Consider the following 19600-nt stretch of genomic DNA (forward strand, 5'->3'; position numbering starts at 1 on the left):
GAAAACTTCAGTAGTTATTTTTAACATATTAAAATTAAGATTAACACCATTCCAAAATTTGGCAGTTCTCTATAACCTTATCTTACAAAACGGCAGAGTCAAAACAAACAAAAAATATTCTCAACCTTGATTTTTCAAAATTAGATTAGGGAATCGGAAAACCCATTTTTGTGACCCGAACAAAGTTACATCGCGTTCTCAACACCCGAATTTTTTACCCGAATACCCGTAAAACCTGCAAAAATGGGAAATTCGGGAGTTTCTCATCATCAAATATTTTAAGCCTCGCGTAGATAATCTTCTAGATGGGATAGTCCCTCTCGTCGTTTACCAGCAGTAAAAGTCTCGTTTTGAGTCATTCAGCGTAAATAACGCCAAGAAAATGTCCGGTAATTGTGATTGGTCCGAGCAGCACCCTATAACTGGGGATAATTTCGTTCGTGTATGGCGCGGATTGACCCAAGGTCAGTCGACACGAGGGGTGAGAGTAGCGGGAATGACTCAAAGGCCATAAAGGCCAGATTAGGGAACGAACTGATGAGCCAGCTAGTCATCATCGATCTGCTTATTTGTATACGCGTGTGTTAGACTCCCAACGCGATCGCTGGCAAGTTTATCACATAAAAAAATGGTCAGTAAAATTTATATATAATATTTCTTTGTTCCAAATAGTCTTATAATGACAAAAACGCAAATACTGTTGTCCACTTTTTATATCTTTTTAAAATTTTAAAAACTATTTTTAATAATGATAAAGTTTGAAGACAACAATAAGTATTGGCACCACCGTAAATTTACGATTTAGGACCTGTTTGCATTTATTCACTCTGCAACAATAATAATTTCGTTTGGTGTGCTTAAACTAAAAAAAAATCAGTTTCTGCATATATATCTCCTTAGAAATGTAAAAGACGATTGTTAAAATAAAAATTCTGCTGACATTTTTACCCGGGGAAGTAGCTTAAAACCATAATCAACCCGGTGATACCATCTATTGGCAGTTCTGAACATTAAGAGGCTTAACGCAAATATTGGTGTATTGGGCTACAATAAACGATGCAGAAGTCTCCGTCTTTTAAAACCAGATGATTTAATCTCTGTCCCAAACATTGTTTGAAAATACGATTTCACACACTCAGAGTAAAGATTTTTCAAAATGATGTTTGTTTTCGACCAGATGGATGTGTAGTTGAAAAACAAAGGTTTTCGACCATCAGAGGCGAATTCCTTGATGTGAGTGGTCAACGATTTATGCGCTGTCCAAAAGAAATATATTTTCACGCGGCGGAGGATCACGGACGTTCTGATTGGCCCAACTCAAGCAGATACCACCGCCGGCCAATCAGAGCATCCGCACTGTCCGCAGTCCTCCGCCGAGCGAAAATAGTTTGGTTTAACACTCTGATCACTCATAACGGGGTAAGGGAACTTATATGTTTTTTAATTAAGAAATGGTAGACATTTCTGGGCTAAATGGTGCGTTTTAATTGGTTTGCTAATTTTATGAATCAATCAAAGATTACGATTTTTCTTCATAGGGAAAATCCAAGGCTGGGTTATTCGCTTGGGGCGTGTGACACGAGCTGGGGTGCGTCAGACGCGGCGAGTGCAAAGTGCAAATGCACACGTATTCCGTCTTCCGTCGGCTGTCGATCGCGCGGTGCGCTTTATACGTGCATGCAATCCAATTACGATCGAGCCGGCTAATAAAATCACGCCCCGCGTCCGTTGGCTCGTTCATTCGTTCGCCGGCCGGCTGCTCTTTCTCGCTCGCTCACGTGGTAATTGATTTATGGGCGCCGGCTGCAATTACACGGGCTGCTCTTTATTTCTGCGTTAGCGGCGCATTTTTCACCTTATCTGGCGGCGGCAATAAATCCAGCGATAAGCTCCTTTTAAGCCGAGAACGTATGTAAAGGAGGCAAAAAGAAGAATAAGAGTTTCAGCATTCACAAGAGGCAAAAATTTATCGGTGGCCCTGCTTTTGTGTTGCGCGATAAATACGCGGCGGCGCGAAGGGGACAGGTACAGCGGCGCGCACTCGAAATCGCTCAGTCAGTCAAAAAGCTGATTTATTTACTCCTGCCGCCGCCGCCGTTGTTGCTTGCTGCTCCTGCGTGCTGCAGAGAGAGTGCGAATTTTTCCGACGGGCTGCGATAAATAGAGCCACCCTCGACGTGGGCGAAGAAACTCATTCCAGTGACTGCTGCTGTTTACGTCGACGATGGGCGACTTAAAAGGTCGTCCGCCCGCTGTAAACGCTCCCTCTCTCTGTAAAGCTCTCCTGATAGCCCTGATTGTGAGTTCTTTATAGTTAGTTACGGCTATAATCAAAACTTTTCTTCTCCCCTTTCACATTTCGGGTCGGTCTGAATTATTAATCTCCTAATTATTTTGCATGGAGCTAAAATATGACAAATTGTCGACAATTCTTGACCAAGATGAAAATAAATCGGCTACAGAGAAATGTAATTATTATAACACGCCCTCGCAGTAGACAGCAGTTGTTTCGTTTCATTTGCAATTTCAAAGCCTATCACAAAAGCTATTACCGATTTCCCAGCCATAGTGACCAAAGTCTAAAAATAGGTCCAATATGAGTTAAAAATTACACATGCATCGATTTTTCTCGCCAAATACAGCCTGCCTCTAAAAAGTGGCTTAAAATTTATTTAAAAATCCCTTTGAGCTCGCTTCTAAATAAAACGTTACAGGAAAAATCCGCACTTGTAATGCAAGACAAGAAATTGTTTTCTATTGAGTGTGCCATCATGACCGTCGAGCAAAAACGCATCTAATTAAACAAGAGTACACAGAGCTCAACTTTGCAGTTAATGCACGACTAATCAACACTCGCAGCCGTGAGCCACGCAATTTTAATTTTTAATGACGGATTTGCATTTCATTTAACTGGTACAGCGAGCAAGAGCGTGCACATTCATCTCCAACGTGCTTTAATTATGAAACGTAGACCGCAGTGTGCATTCGCGAGAGTAATGAGTTGCCTCGCTCCACTCCCGATTACGACGGCGGCGTGCTTTGCGGGGCTGGGAAAAAGCGCAGCCTCATCATCACGCAGCACGGAGACGAGAAATGAAGACGCCGCACATTTTTGCCTGCCGGTGTGTCAAAATTCAAGAAGGCTCGCTTGATCCGGATTAGTGACAGTTTGACAACTTTTCACCCAAGTCAGCAGCAGCAGCCGGCAAAAATCCACTTTCCCAGAGACATAGAGAAAGATTAAAATTAATTCTCTTGTTTGCGCAGGCAGGCAGCTCCGCGCGGCGGCGGCGGAAATTCGGCCATCGCGTCATTAGCGCATGTGCGCGATTGCCTCCTGATTAAAGAGCAGTGAATCTGAAAATTGGGCCAAAGTAAATTTCACGGAGGTAAACACTCACACACACATACACGGTCTTGAGTGTGTGTCTCGAATTTGCCTCCGTCTGGTGCCCGCTCTTGCAGAATAATTTCCCTGAGAGCGTAATATCGAGATTAATTTCTATGTTGCACGTTTCGTGTTCGTCACGGGGGCTGTGTGTGCTTCTTGCCAGCCTGAGGGCTAGGAAATGTGCAAATTAATCTCGAGGAAATGCAAAAGCGGGTGGTTATTTTCAATAAAATTGTTTCAGCCTTCAGCGCATGTCAGAATAGGATCTAGGCTTGTGAATTTCACATGAAATTTAAAGGAATGAACTTCTACAAAATTAATTTTGATTAATTAGCTAGCCTTTAAAGAGGATTGATATTTCAAGCCCCCAGAAAATCCTTGTTTCCCATGCATAGACTAAATATTTAAGGTTTCACAATCATTTACAGCCATCATTGATCTAGAAAGTGGAGTAAAATTGTTCGAAATATGGCTGCAAAAATAGAATGATTTTCTAATGATGAGGATTGTCTCCCTGCTTGAAATCTTATTTCATTTCAGACCAAAGAGTTTCCCCAAAAGGTTTCACACACCGTTGGATAGATCTCAACAAATCAAGGCAGAAGAACGCGAGGTTGTCATAATTGTCAGACGAAATTGAATGCGGCTTCCTCGGTGTGTAGTGAGCTGCATTTAATTACTTCTGATAACATGAATAATTAATAATAAAAGCGTCTCTTAGCAAATTAAAGAATCATTTAGTGCAACGCGTATAATAAAAGAAATATTTAAACTTTACAAAATAAAATTGCAACATTACGAGTGGCAGCAGCTTGAGCAGAAACTCTAAACTCCATTTAAATGCTAACACACACTCACAGTCAGACACATTTAAATGAGAAAATCTCGCCGAGAGCCGCGTGCGTAGGTCTGGGTGCAAATTTCGCATCGGTATGCTGTGCAAAAATCCATTCCACCACCCTCTCGGCGCCCTTCTTGCATGTGTGCATGCGTGAACCAACTTGCTACTCAGTTTGCTCAGGCTCAAATGCACACACATACACACTCTCTCTCGGGCTCAAGATCAAGCGAGCAGGCAATTAATTTGGAATAAAACGCGCCGCACGCGGCACGTGAAAGGAGTCGGTCGCTTTGTGCACAGTGTATACTTTCCGGCGTCGGCAAATAGGCTTCGAGCTGGCCCCGACGCACAATCAAATAGACGATTCTTTAATTTAACGCTCATACGAGTGCGCGCACACGAGCCGGCAGTTAGCACGGCCGGTCGGTATAATTTTAAAAACGTGATGTTTCGCCCGAATCCCAAGTTTGGCCGGCCGTCGGTCCGGATGCTGCGTCCGCCGTTTAATTAGCTGCCTGCCTGCCTGGCTTATTTCACGCGCTGCCAAGTTTAAGGTAAACAGCGCGTGCCAGCCGCCTTGCAAGAACTAATTACACTTCTTGAGGGAGCCTGCCTGGCTGGCTGCTGCAGAGACAATTTAATGAATATGTAAACCGTTTGCCTCGCCATCAACCGAATTAAAAGCACGCAAAGGCTACGCAATTTAATTACCTGATGATGGCACTCGCGCTGATTTTGTTGCGTAAAAAGGCCGAGAGTGGCTCTTAAACGAGACGCACGTGGCGCCACCAACAGCTGCGTGCGTGTTTGCTTTTTATTTTCTCTAAACGAGAGGTTGCAGCTACCTCACTTGAGAGGACTCGTATTGGTTGGAATCTCGGCCTGCCAAAAGGGAGTTCTTGTTTGATTCGTTGCCTATAGTAAAATCTTGGAATTCAAACCATTCATTTAAATTTTAATTAATTAGAAACCGTAGTAAAAAGAAGAAAATTTTGTTCAGTTTTACTGCGCAACTTCTTCTAAGTATTTAACTTCATTTGTTAATTTGAGACTAATGACTACGAGAGGCCCATTTTACTAATGAAAAAGTGCCTATATCATGTAAAAAGTCGCCTTTTTTCTTAAACAAAAAACAAAATATATATACCATTTTAAATTCCAAACGCTAGTATGAGGGCAATTTTATTATAAAATATATTTCCAAGTGATTTTCTGTGCTAATTAAACCTATCATAGAAAAGAAAGGGAGCACGACTGATTTTTTGGTGATAATACAGTGAACTAAACCGGAACAAAAAGAAATATTTTACTATTGATAAAAAATAATTTAGCAAAATCATGCATCATTTTTCTAAATTCGTCGCTATTGAAATGGGATTTAACTTGAATTAATTAGCTCTTTCAAGAAACTGGGGAACATAAATTCCTTCTAGAATGTTTTTAATCTTTTAAAGTTTTAATATTGTTGATCTTCATAACACACAATATTAAAAAAATTCAACTAAATCTAGTAGCATTTAGCAGTAGATAGTCTTATAATTTCGGGATTTGAACATCGATTTCTCGAAAATCTCGATTAATAGTAAATTTTCTTTCGAGAATAACACTAATCCATTCGCGCATTCCACTAACTGTTTTTCCGGGCATTTTATTTTTTGCAAAAGCAGTGTCACGACAGCGCAGAGATTTAACAGGGGCATTTCTCCGACACGGGAGCCAAAATACTGGCGGTCGGTTGGGGGACGGGAAGGGGTGGAAAAGCGAGGGCAATTTCACACGTTGGTGATTATGTCTCTGCTAAGCGCGCGACATGTGTTTCTTGCGGCTGCTGTTTTGCGTTTCCGCCCCGTGCACCGATTCGGCACAGGTGGAGGGAGCGGCCGCGATTGCGTGCCAGAGCCATTCAATTTCCTTGTTTAAATTGCGTTTGGCAGCCGCACATAAATCGAGATAAGTGTCAAGCCGAAAGCACGCGGTCCGACCTGCGGCAAACGAACCCTGCCGCAGCCTTCTTTAAATCAAATTTATTATGCGCGCACGTAGAAAGTGAGCGAACGCAGCGCAGCCCGCCCTTTATTGCCAACACCCTATTCACGCGCCAACCGAATTTTCGTCTTGATTAAAGAACGGGAAATTGAGCTCGAAAATCGAATCAGCTTGTGACGCCGTCCAAGACCTTTCCTGAATAATCCGCTACTTTTCCCTGTTTTTCCTTTTCTTTATTTTTCAGTTCTAAAAATGTCTAGACGAGAGGGAAATGACTGACACGGATCAAGTTAGGACAGTATTCGATGTTACGGCAGCAAGAGATCTAATTTTTTCGTTCTTCAATTTTAGCGATTACCGAACTTGAAATAGATATGCTATGAAACAATAATAACCGGTTAACGCATAATTTTATGACTTTTTTGGCACATTAGTGTTTCTTGAGTGTTCTGATGACTTTCAAAGGGTTAAATTAGACATAATATGTCTAATTTAACCCTTTAAGTATATTATACTGAAATCTCTCAACTTGGCTGATCCCACGGTATGTAGATCTTGCAAATCGCACCAATGAAGAACCCTTCATAGGTGTCATTAAAGTGGCTACACGTGCGAATTAAATTAAGTCGATCGGTCGAGGGCTACCCTGACGTAATAAGGGTTTAATTTTTACCTGTTCTGGCGGTCTTATCTGACCTCAGGAGTAACCCCCAGTATGCTCTGAAGGTAAAATTAACCGATCGTGCAATTTCGATTATCTCAATGTTTAGCTGATTGTGAACAAAAAATATCGGTTAAGACCTTCTGCGTGCCTCAAAAACTAAAAAAACTCACCATCCTGGAAATTTCTAGGCATGTTACATACACTTTAGGGTAAAGTTGTATCCTATTATATAGGAAAAAATATAACAGGCTGTTTTTTTTAGATATTCCAAATTTAATAATAAACTCTAAAATCACTCAAATTTAAAAAATTAAAATTTTAATGCAAATATCAACCGTTTATTACCCATAAAAATTTGCAACTTTTGGCACATAGTCCACTCATTCATATAACTCCAGATAATTTCAATTTTGTATGATTTTCCCAGATTCACCCTGATTTTCCGGGTAAATGGCCTGATAGTTTGCCGTCAAATACTTTTTAGCAGCATGTGGAGCAATCGCAGAGAGCGCAAAGAATAAAACAAGTAGTGTAACCGAACTGCTTTATACTCTATCATTTCGAGACAACAATTTCAGTTATGTATTTTTTCTTACACTTCTATGTAAAAATGTTTGGCACTCCAATTTTACGCCAGTTTCTAGCAATCCACATTTGGCTAAAACCATGGGCACCCTCGACGCAAGTTTAGTTTGTTTGGCGAGTAACTCTCTGCGCCGTTGGGCTGCAACTTTTTATTAAGTTGCGCGCACTTAACGCTCGTGTGCAACTCTTATTCTGCTCTAATTACGTGTGCGCCGCCCGCATTTAAAGCAAGCGCTCACGCTTTTTGCCCTGTTTGTTGCAGCACCAGTCTTTTTGAATACTTAATTCACTGCACTCTCAGCGCAGTTTTCCGGTTTTCAAAGCGAATCTCGTTTGTAAATTGATGTTCTTTTTTTCATCTCATGAGAGTGTACTTTTTCTGTTTCAGAAATGCACATGCCCAGATTCGCCGAGAGTATACCAAACATCACGGTGACCATCGGCAAGGATGCCGTTATAGCCTGTGTTGTCGACAACCTCAAAAATTACAAGGTAAAATATGCACATGTGATATGAATGTATGTAGTGATTTATAGGCAAACAATTCAGAACATTTTGCACTGTTGGCAATAGCGAGATAGTTCATCAAGTTTGTTTTTCGTGAAATTTGGCAGCAAAACTCATCTCTACATTGTGCAACAATGAAATCAGGACCGAACAACAGTAACATTTCAGATTTTGCCTGATTTCTTTAAAAATAAAACGATTTGAATGATTTTGGCTTGATTTCGATATCTTCTCGTCACGATCTATCAAACGGTAAGTGAATTGTGAGGTAAACCTTCCCTTCTGAGCAACCGGGAAATTTAAAGCTCTTTCCCACTTTCATTGAGTATTGATTTTAACTGTTTAATTTTAAAATTGAGTTAATTAAAGTTAAGAAAGGTGATGCAGGATTTTTTTCCAGATATTTGAACTCAAAATCGAAAAACCTTGTTTTTTTCGTTTCATTGTGCGTCCTTAAACATGATGTGCTACCATGAATTTGGCTTTGAAGATGATTTTTCAGAGGCCGTGGTTGGGGTTTTTGACACACTCAGGCTCCCAGAGGTAGCTTTGTGGACTTAATTTAACTTTTTCAAAACAAGATGTTTTTGGTGTCTTTTCGTCTTCAGTTTCAAATCAGGATTTATTTTAGCTGGACCTTCTTCGTTTATGCCCAGAGAAACTAAAATTTTATTAGAATGTTTGCAATACTAATAAACGGAAGCTAGAAGGAAAGCATGGGAATGCAATAATTTTTCTTTCGCAAAGAATACCTTCTACTCCAAATAAATGCGAAATTTTACCAAAAAGCTTGGTTAAAGGTAAAAATTATGAATAAAGAAAATAGGGAAAAATAAAATAAATTCTTAGCACAACATTTCGTTAGCAAAATCTCCGATTCTTCAGAAGAGATGTTAGCCGCTGGCAAGGGCCTAATCAGACGTTTTTAAAACCCACTTGACCTGCCGACTGATTGTAAGCAGAAAAGCCGCCGACAGACGGAGATCAGGTGAACAAATGAGGCTTGCGAGAGCGTTGCTGCTGCTTCTGGCGGTGGTGGTATGGCGCCGAGAAAAAGCCGTCGGCTAATCGGCGGGGGAGCTGTGGGGCTGCGGCGCGCGGCGGATTAACACAACAAGGCGCGCCCGTTCATTATTCATGGCAGCAGCGGCCGCAAAATTAATATCACCGCGCGCGTCCAAGAAGAAAACATCGCGCATTATTGCCTTGCAGAGAAAAAGCGGCGGCTAACTACACAGGTCTCGGAATTACGCTGCTTTTCTTTCACGACTCAGCGCGCGTTTATGTGTGTGCCAAGCGAAGGCCGTAATATGCACACATTGCCGAACAGATACGAACAAAGACCGAGCACGGTAAAACGACGAAGGTAAAAACCACAATTAATGAATTAATTCATCCCTGGAAAGTGTTTTTGGTAAAAAAATTGCTTGGTTGAAAACTACTTCTCACTTGCAAAAAGCACCAATTTTTTAATTAGAGCTTTACAAGCCAACAAGTAAGAGCATTTTGCATTATTGACTATATCAAGTGACTAATTGAATCTATTGTTGCGGAATTTAGCAGCCGTTTATCTCTACAATGTGCAATAAATAAGTCAAGACCAAGGAACAGTTAAATTTTAGGTTTTGCCAAATTTATCGAAAAATTTAACGGTTTGTAAATGGTTTTTGCTTAATTTTGATCCCTCTCGTTTCGATCTATCCAATGTTGTGTGAATCATGCGCAAAATTTTCCTCCTAGCGAAATAAATCGTGATTTGCAATAAGGAGATAGAGCTCGCCGATTGATTAATATACAAGCTTTTTGAGCCGATTTCCGCATATATTTAAACGGCAACCTGGAAAATTTTAAGCTTTTTCCCCCTTTTTGTAGATAGCATTTTAAGTAAAGGTAAAAATGATTTTTCACAAATTTTCGGTACGCTTTTCTTTAAGCGAATAAAGATGACGGATATTTTTTACTAACAAGCACGCTCTCAGGGTGTCGGTTAAGATTAGTTGTGTGTCCTGACCTGATGAGAAATTAGAACAGAACCGGTCGAAATTTTATGAATGGACAATTAGAGCGAATCTTAAAAATTGATTGTGATAGAGTATGCAATAATTTTTCATTTTACGAGTGCCAATAAATATGGGATGAGATGAATTTAAACTTTGCACATTCATTAGCACTGTTAATTACGCAATTTTTCTCAATTTTCGCATGAATGGAATTTTTTAGCGCGAATCTATGCATTATGGCTGCGCTCTATTATGCGAGTTTAATTATAGAGCGCAGGTACCTCATCGCGTTGAATGGAAATCAATACTCCGCGATGCGGTAGAATTAAAGTTTAAGGGCTCCAGCCAGTGATTATTCAATCAATGCCGACGATGCACTCCCGCAGCTTGCACATCACGAATATAGAACAGTTAGTTTTTTAATTACCTGTCGTTGTCAGGGGAAAAATTACGCACAGTCGCATGCTGTCAGAGTTTTCTACACTAATGAAGCAACAATGAAAAAAATGCGTATTTTAAATAATTCAATGCATCCTGTATCTCAACAAATCACGTCAGAGAAAAATGGCGAGCTATGCAACCTGGTGGACACATGAGAGAAGCGCGATGCATAACCCGTCATACGGCTTCTCTTGCTTACAATTAGATATAAATTTTTTAACATTTTTCTGGAATTAAGAGACAGAATTTTGCTCTTTAAAATAGCTTCACATTAAGAAGGATTTACCCTTATTTGCAAAAGAGGCAAATTTGGTGGTCGATTGGATGGGATTTTTTATTCTTTATTTTTTGCTGAATAAATTTTTAAGTCATCCTGTGCCAATTGAAAATATTTTATGAGTTTCATTTAGACATGACTAATTTAATTGTTTCCTCTCACAAATATTACCCAACTCTAGACTGTGCCGCAAACTGCATTAAAACAGTATTGATCAATTATTAAAAGAATTTAATTAATTAATGAAAATTAATACTTGTCGACTTGTTGCAGGTGGCTTGGGTGCGCGTGGACACGCAGACGATCCTCTCGATCCACCACAACGTGATCACGCAGAACCCGCGCATCTCTCTGTCGCACAACGACCACCGCTCGTGGTATTTGCACATCAACGACGTCCACGAGGCCGACCGGGGCTGGTACATGTGCCAAATAAACACGGATCCCATGAGGTCGCGCGTCGGATATGTCCAGGTCGTCGGTGAGTGCCCAATTGCAGCCACTTTTCAGCGCCCGCCTCGCCTCCCCCTAGACTGACGCATTCATTTTTTCAATTAATTTCCCACTCGGCTACCGGTCCGAGCGGTCAAAATAAAACGAATTCGTCAAATTCCATCGCGCACAAACGTTTTTTCACCGTGCATGAAATTTTTCCCTGCAGTGTGATTCCATTTTCCTTCTGCTGCAAAGTTTATGCGTTAAAAGCGCCCTTTTTCTATCCACTTTATATCATTACCATGTCTTTTAAAGCCGGTGAATGCCTGAAAAAGTTGCTGCTTTGTGTCTCTGCTCTGCACTGCACCGACGGGTTCTTCTTGCGGATTGCGCTCGGCTCTTGCGCTATTTACAGTCGCTATAAAGCAATAAAAGACTCTCTCGTCATCTCCAATCGTGGCAATATATTAAAAAAACGTCAAAACGTCTCGCGAGCCATATTTTCCTCTCTTTGTGTTTATTTCCACTCAGTATGCAGATATATCCTCTTTTCCATTTGCCGTCCGCCGCGTGGATTATTCCCGCGGATCAGAAACGATATTTTTTTACAATTGCACCAGTTTCTTTTGTGTCTTAATGAAGAAATTTCTGATTTGCAGAGAAGGGAATTAAATGTCAGGTGCCTTCATTATTGGTAATTGAAAAGCCCAAGAAATGAATAAATATATGCGAACTGAGAGGGAAATTTGCCAATAAAAAGTTTTCAGAAAACGTAATGCTAATAGCCCACAGGAAATACTGAGCAGAGAGGTTAAAAAAGTAAAAATGTAACATTTAGAAAACAATTGAATTACCAACCCAATATTAATATCTGAATCCAGATTCAAACAAATCATAAATAATCAGAGAAAAATAAATTTGTTTTGTGCAGTGCCGCCGAGCATCATCGACAAGGAGACGAGTTCGGACATGGTGGTGCGCGAGAACAGCAACGTGTCGATGGCGTGCAAGGCCGAGGGCTACCCTGAGCCCTACATAATGTGGCGTCGCGAGGACGGAGAAGACATCAACTACAATGGCAACGAAGGTATGCACGCAAGTACTTTCGGGCTGGAGCGAATTTTAATTATCAGCCGCTGGCTTTTACGACGTTTGTAAAGCGCTTTAATTAAGCCGGCGCGGAATCGATTTGCAGTTGTTTGAAACCTGCAATAATAACGACATTTCTCGTAGCAGCGAACGGTCGAGACTATAAAGCCGTGCGCCGCTGCTCTTGTGCAAAAGCGGCTCAAGAATCACAAAGAGCCGTTTTTGCTTTCCTGCGTATTCGCGCACAAGGAACAAGAGGCAGCACTCTTCTCGTACATGAATGCGCCTTTCACCCAACCATTTCAATTTTTACGTGCAATCGTTCTTCCTCCTCGCCGTGAATACCAAAGGCAGATGCTTCAATGAAATTCTTGCTGAATAGCGGTGAGATTTTAATTGCTTCCCCGGAATAATTAGTGCTCGTCTCCATGTAAAAACGGTTTATTAACTGCCAACTTTTTAGATCTCCTTCGTTTCATTAAAATCCAGCACAATACGCAGAGTGGAAAGAAGTGACTCAAATCTAAAATCATCGAGGAACATTTATTTTAATTTCAACCACCACTGAATTTCTTTTCCCCACTCACTGAATAGGATTTTCAATTTTATTTATTCTTTAAGAATTATTGTACACATAAAAGAGGCCTGGTGCCTGGACAAATCAGAATCGCCCCTATTTGAATTTTCCTGGAACAAATTTTCATTCCACGCCCCCCTTTTCAAAAGTCCCGCGAGTTAAACCCTTTTCCAGAGGTCACTATTTAAAGCGAGTGGTGAAATTTAAAACCAAGAAAAATTTCCTCAACCGTTGGAAACCAATTATTTGTTACAAAATCAGTAAAATCGATTGTGTTACGCACGGAAACATCCCCAGAGACATTTTGTTAGAGAAATTGTTTGATTTTCACAAACTTAAAGATTTATTTTAATGAATATGAGTAATAATATTTCTCACGCTGCCAATGTTCCATCAAAACGATAAATCTTGCTCCTCTCTCGCAGCAAAATGGAAAGTGCATATTTGTTCGGGTGAGTGCTAGGGGAGGCGAGAAAGCAATATTCCGTCAGACAATCAGTCAGGAATTCGGTATTTTTTCCACATTTTCGGACGGACGCACGTCATTTTTGAGGAGCGCGTCGATGATGAGGCTGAAAAGAGAACCGCAAGCTGGCTGCCTCGCCCGCGTTGACGACGATAAGACGGCGAGGAATTTACCTAACATGATTTGTGGCCCAGCACGAGCCGAGAATACCAACGGAACAAACACCGGCCCTTTCAACAGCCCCGAGCGCTCCTTCTCTCGATTTTTCATCGGGCCGACTCAAAATTCCGGTCTCATTATTGAGAGATCTGATTGTTGAGCTCCGCACTGCCATTTTAATTTGATTGATGAGCGGAAAGAGATCTGCGGAGCGTGTTTGCTTTCTCTCTCTCTCTCTCTCTCTCTCTCTCTCTCTCTCTCTCTCTCGTCCCTTTCCTCTCCCCGGCCGCTCTCAAGATCCTTTGATTAAACATCCCATTCGATTCGCCTTTCGCTCTCTCCAGCCCCAGCAGCCCTTCCGATGCTAAAAAAGTCAATTACGCGTACGACAGCCGAAGCATGCGGCCGCCTTTTGATTAATTGTCCGCGCTATTTCATATTCCCCCTTTCTGACAGCAAATGTTTTGACTTGCTAATGCCGGCGTTGTTTCAAATTGTCTGAACATTCTGACATTAATTGTCAGAAGGATATCACTTGGAAGGCGCGAGAAACAAAAAACGCAAAAAAAACGGAGTAAAATGTTTATTGGAAAAATAATACAAGACCTAAACCTGGGAACAAGAACGTCGGCAACCAATCAGAAAAGAGAGTGGTTCTCTAATTGGACTAAGCGCTGTTCTAAGATCGAGAAATCAGCGACAGCCAGCAGTTGCGAGCGTTGCGAAAAGAAGTCTAGCGCCTGCCTTGTTGCTTGCTTCGATGTCTCGATCTTAGACCTGGGCTACGTCCAATCAGAGAACCGCTATCTTCTCTTATTGGTCACCAGCGTTCTTGTTGCTAGGTTCATCTGACCAAAAAACCTCCACATTAATGGCTTTTTCGCCGACTTTGTACACGTCGTGTTGAATTTTCGATCGAATAATCTGTCTGCGTAGCCTGATTGGTACCTCAGGAATAAATTGGCACTGTCAAACCCGAAATTTCAGTGCTACTTATATAACAAAATCCAGTTTAAAATCATGCTATTGAAAATCTGCCTTCAGTTCAAGAGCAAAACTTTATTGATGACATTTTGCCCATTCTGCTAGTTTTTTTCCGCCAGATTTGATGCTTGGGCGTGTTACAGGGTTTGACAATTGGTGTGTAATGTTGCAGTGAGCGTTGTGGACGGTGAGCTGTTGTACATAACGCGGGTCAGCCGGTTGCACATGGGCGCCTACTTGTGTATCGCGTCCAACGGAGTGCCGCCATCCATCAGCAAAAGGGTTCTGCTGCGCGTGCAGTGTGAGTAGTTTTTCGCTCCCGAATTCGACGGCCTGACTTATGGGCCGGCCGGCCAGCTTTTGCCGCAAAACGCCTCTTGCCAGTCCAGCCGGGCCGCGCTTTTTGCCCGTTTGCAGCTGCCAAAGATAAAACACTTATAAATTCAAAAAGCGATTCCGCCGTTCCGCTTCACTGGAAAATAAATATCGTTCGGCCTCGAGAAATTATGCCGGGTCGAAATTTGCTGCAGTGATCGTAATGAGCTCGGCCTCGTCCCACATCTCATTCACGAGTGAAGTGAGTTTTAGTTTTGTTTACTTTTGAGTGATTTTTTTCTTTTTGGGCTGTTAAAATTTTATCGATTCCCTGGAGATTTTTTCGCAAAATATTTAAATGCAGCATTTTGTAGAAGCAATATGGATTAAATTTTTCAAATAAAAATTTTGATTTTCTTTAAATCAAGCCTAACAAATATTTTGATGATTAAATTGTTTAATTCCGAGGCCTTCAACTACGATTTAAACTCAATACTTTCCACCATTTTAAATTTTTTTTTATCAAAATATAATTAAAAATAATTATTTAGCCATTATCCTCATAAAATTTATTGCGTTGAACTGAAGTGTGGTGTGTTGGGCTTTGCAGTTCCTCCCATGCTGACGATTCCGAATCAACTGGAAGGTGCTTACATGGGCCAAGACGTGGTGCTCGAGTGTCACACGGAAGCTTACCCATCCTCCATCAATTACTGGACAACGGAGAGAGGCGACATGATCGTTTCAGGTAGGATTACCGCGAGCGAGCGTGTGTCACCAATTTAAGCCGCGCACACGCACGAATTCCCTGACACGTGCCCACTATGATTCAAAGTTCAGGCCAACAATGGTTGAGTGAGTCAACAGGCTTGGCCGATTCACGAATTCAAACGAAGAGTCAAATTGATTTCCAGATTAAGTTTTCACGACCAGGAAAATTAATTGCATTGACGGGGTTTGGACGAAAAAATACAACTATTCTGAGACAAGATAATTTATAGACTTTGCCAACAAAATCGAATTTACGAAATTACTAAATTGCTACGAAGTCAAGCAAACTTGACGAAATTAAAAAAAAACACGATTTTTTTCGCGTTTTGCTTGTTTTAGTCCAAATCTCAGGTTCTAACCATCAGAATTTCAAAAACAGTACACCTCCCCTGACCAACTGAAGGGTTTAAGGGGGTGCTTACCCCACCCCTTTAAACCACTTACTTTATTTTTAAGAGCAAAAATGAACGTCTTATCATGCTTCCTCGAGGCTCAAATTAAGCTACCCAAAACTTAGTCTAAAATAAGTTATTTCAAAATTATAGGTTTTTGCTTTTTTCGAGGTGGTTGAAATATAGCAATTTAGTAGTAGAGCTGGTTAGGGGAGGTCGAAACGAGTCTAACGACGCTTGCACAATTTTAATTTCCATTTGGAGAAATTTAAATTAAAAAATACTAGTAATGTTTCATTGCAAAAATTCATGCAGTGTTAAACTCGCATTTATCAGCAGGGAACAAACAACAAAAGAGGCCTTCACAGGGATCCCACCGTTCCCAGCTTGCTGTATTTTGCCAAATTCAGGAGAAAAGGTTAAAACAAATGGCACCGTTTGCGCATACTCTCCTTTCGCATTCCTCTCTTAAAAGGCGAAACGTCAAAAGTGGCGAGCTTCAAAAGCAGTCGCAATTTAATAATTAATGAGAGCGTGCGGAATTCCTGGCGGCGGCCCTGTTAAGGTTTAATCAGAGCGAATGCATGAATAGCATCTTGGAGATTAATTCGCCGTAATGCGATTAAAAGATTCTTCTCATTCTTGCGCGAGAGCGCGCTCGGGCGAATTATGGAATCATTTTCCGGCTGCACCCAACGGGCCGCGCGCGCGGTGAGCCGAATTAATGAGATTCCACGTGCATGAGGCAAAGCCGCCGCCGCCGCTCGACTCGTCTCATTGATTGTCTTGTCGGCGCATACACACACACCGGCTTGTTAACACGACGCGCAAACACCGTCGGCCGTTTATGCGGCACACACAATGCACTCACCCTTAGCCCTTTGCTCCTTGCCACGCACCCCGAATGCCACTGCGGCATTCCACGCGCTCAACGTCCAAAAGCCTATAGAAAGTATTTCCTTTTTTGAACAAGAAATACTGCATTTCATTGCAATACTTTATTTACTAAAATTTCCTGACTGGAATTTTGTGATTCTTTTTCTTTATTAATTTGTCCCAATAGTCTTTGTAAGTAAAGAGAGTGTCTTGAATGTTGCGTGTTGCCGAAATAAACATGTGCTCAGTTGCGCCTCTTGACGGCCGGTAAGCTGTTTTCGTGCGAAATTCAAAGCCAATTAGTTCTGCTCAACTCAATTAAGAAGAAAAAAATACCGATTGTTTTATATTTAATTCCAGGGGGGAGAACAGATTTTCAAACTCACAATCAGAAGTTGCCGAGCAGCAGTTAAACACACTCTTATTAATTATATACCTTCGATCTCAAGTGATACTCACAGTAAGATTTAGATGTTTTTACGATGTTGAGGATGTTTTGGTAGTTTCATACAGTTCAAAAAAGCTAACATTTGCATAATTTCTGCTCTATTTATATTCCTATAACAATTGGAAGAGAACAGTTAATATTGGGCCTTCTAAAATTCCCTTTAACAAAAAAAATCTCGATTTAGTTCATTTTCTTTTTTTTCATCGGCCTTCGCATTTTATTTTTACGGATACTTTATTTAACCTCAATATCCGTACTCAAAATCCGGCATTTTAAAAGAAATCAATTCCATTAAATATAGCACCAACACGGCATTTCATTTTAAGCGTAAAACATGCAAAAAACGCAAGCGAGAGGACTTTTTGCGTTCTTTGCCCGATCAACTGTTCACTCACATCGGAGCAGCGCGGTTGGCTTGACGAGTGCAGAGCAGAGGCAGAGGGTGGCACACATGCACGGCTGAAAGAGTCGGCATCAATTGCTGCAAATCGCTCATTCAGCGCGAACGATTTGACGGACGGATGCAGTGCCGCGAAAATCCATTGGCGCTGCGTCTGACGGCGCCAAACCCGCGACCCATCGAGCGATTTGCCTGCTCTGTGTGTGTGTATATATAAATGTGGGTAACGTGTCTCGGCCAAGCATTGTTCCAAATCCCTTCTGGTCAAGTTGCTCTCAACAGTTGCAATCGCGGCTATGCAAACAAACAAACAAACAAGCGACTTCCTCCCGCACACATGAATTCCCTCTCTAATATCTTTCTATTTCGTGCATGTGATTGGAAATGTACTGCAGCAAAATCTATTTGCCACAGCGCACGAGATGTGAAATCTAGCTTTTTAGCGCACAGTCGTAGGGGTAGAGGTCTGCACTGGCTGCCGGATTAGTTAGCATTACACCACAAAAAGCTCTGCATGTTTCAGGGGACAAGTACGAAGCGGTGTCGACTGACGACGGCTACAAGAAGTACATGATGCTCAAAATTCGCAATATCTCGCGGAAGGACTTTGGGTCCTACAAATGCGTGGCCAAAAACTCGCTTGGGGAGACCGACGGACTCATCAAACTCGATGGTAACAATTTTACTTCCTCAATCCCTTGGCAAACTTACCAATTAATTCTTTTTAAATTGTTAAATACTTGTAACAGGAAATAATCGATGCATTTTGTATAGTTTTATTTACGTGAGATAACCTGTTTGTTGTCATTTTCAACTTGAACCCTGGAAAATCCTTGTTGCCCATGCAAAAACCATTCCTTAAGGTTTGATTATGTAAAAATGTCACCATTTAGGCGAATTCCTTATTGACTCTTTCCAATGCGGTTGCCTGAAAGGGTTTTGATTTTAAAATAAAATGAACTTACGCCAAAAATGCACAAGTTGCAGGATTGAATTTGGAGTTGTAAAAGAACAGTGGCCCTATCTGTTGGAATAGCTTTAAGGACATTTCCCAGCTTATGCACTGGAAATATTATTTTAGTTCTTCCACCTTAATGAAGAACAAACTTTTGAAATTGAAGGGAGGAATCAAATTTTTTTTTTGGAAAAATTCTTACTCATTTTTTCAAGAAAATGTTTAAAATATCTAGATTACAATTATACTATGCTCCTCTTCTTGATTGAAACACTTTAAAAGAGTTGGATTTTTCTGAAAGCTATATTACTAAAGCAAGAAATGCATTTTCAAATATTTTCCTCGTGCTTCCAAATAAAAAAATACTGATGCATTCAGAGTTCTTCTTTGCCTCTGCCATTTTCCTGCATCTTAGATATGCATTGCATTTCCGTTTCCCCAAGCTTCTCAAAAGAAGATTTGCTGTCACGAGAGACGACATGTTGAGAATTGAAACGCGCGCAGAGACAATCTTTTTTGTCCAGCGGTGCCGGTGTGTAGTGTAGTTTCACTTACGAAATTGTTGTCAGCATGCGTCTGAGTGAAACTGAGGCCGAGAAAGACAACATTCCCTCCCTTGAGTGAACGTCCCCGGGGGCGCTTGATTGATGGGGGTAGCATCGAGATGGGGAGGGAGTCACCCCCGCCTCGCACACGCCGCCAGTCGAAGTTGTGTGTGTTTGTCTGCGCTTGCCGGTTTAAACGCGGGTTTTTCAGCGTGATTTGACTAATTTGTTGCAGAAATCCCGGTGCCGTCGACCACATCGACCACTTCCACCACCAGCCAGCCTGCGTCGGCAGGTGGCAAGAAGCGAGGTGAGCGAAAAAATTGAAAAATATCGTGGTCTTTTATTATCGGAGAACGTGACTCGTCTCCTCGCACGCAGGGAAATTTAGATATTGCACTCACCAACATTTTCCTTTAATAACTTGTATATAGTAATTGTGGAGGTAATTGGGAGGTGCACCGGCGCCGACTCGCTACTTGCTGGTTTGCACCTT

The 19600-nt window shown here is 41.4% G+C and overlaps 1 protein-coding gene across 4 annotated transcripts in view; it reads left to right on the forward strand.

The window, feature by feature from the left end:
• The window catches only part of LOC135936827 (lachesin-like), a 55886-nt gene that overhangs the window by 33128 nt on the left and 3158 nt on the right, over positions 1–19600 (forward strand). For 3 of the 4 annotated variants that reach the window (XM_065479798.1, XM_065479801.1, XM_065479800.1), the window contains 7 exons: positions 7856–7959; positions 10966–11173; positions 12059–12214; positions 14575–14703; positions 15328–15465; positions 18113–18277; positions 19340–19414. In XM_065479798.1, coding sequence (XP_065335870.1) covers positions 7856–7959; positions 10966–11173; positions 12059–12214; positions 14575–14703; positions 15328–15465; positions 18113–18277; positions 19340–19414 — 975 coding nt within the window. The remainder of the gene's footprint in view (positions 1–7855; positions 7960–10965; positions 11174–12058; positions 12215–14574; positions 14704–15327; positions 15466–18112; positions 18278–19339; positions 19415–19600) is intronic. The other variant, XM_065479799.1, reaches the window with a different exon arrangement.

This window comes from Cloeon dipterum, chromosome 2, assembly GCF_949628265.1.
Source record: "Cloeon dipterum chromosome 2, ieCloDipt1.1, whole genome shotgun sequence".
In the NCBI taxonomy this organism is placed as follows: Eukaryota; Metazoa; Arthropoda; class Insecta; order Ephemeroptera; family Baetidae; genus Cloeon; species Cloeon dipterum.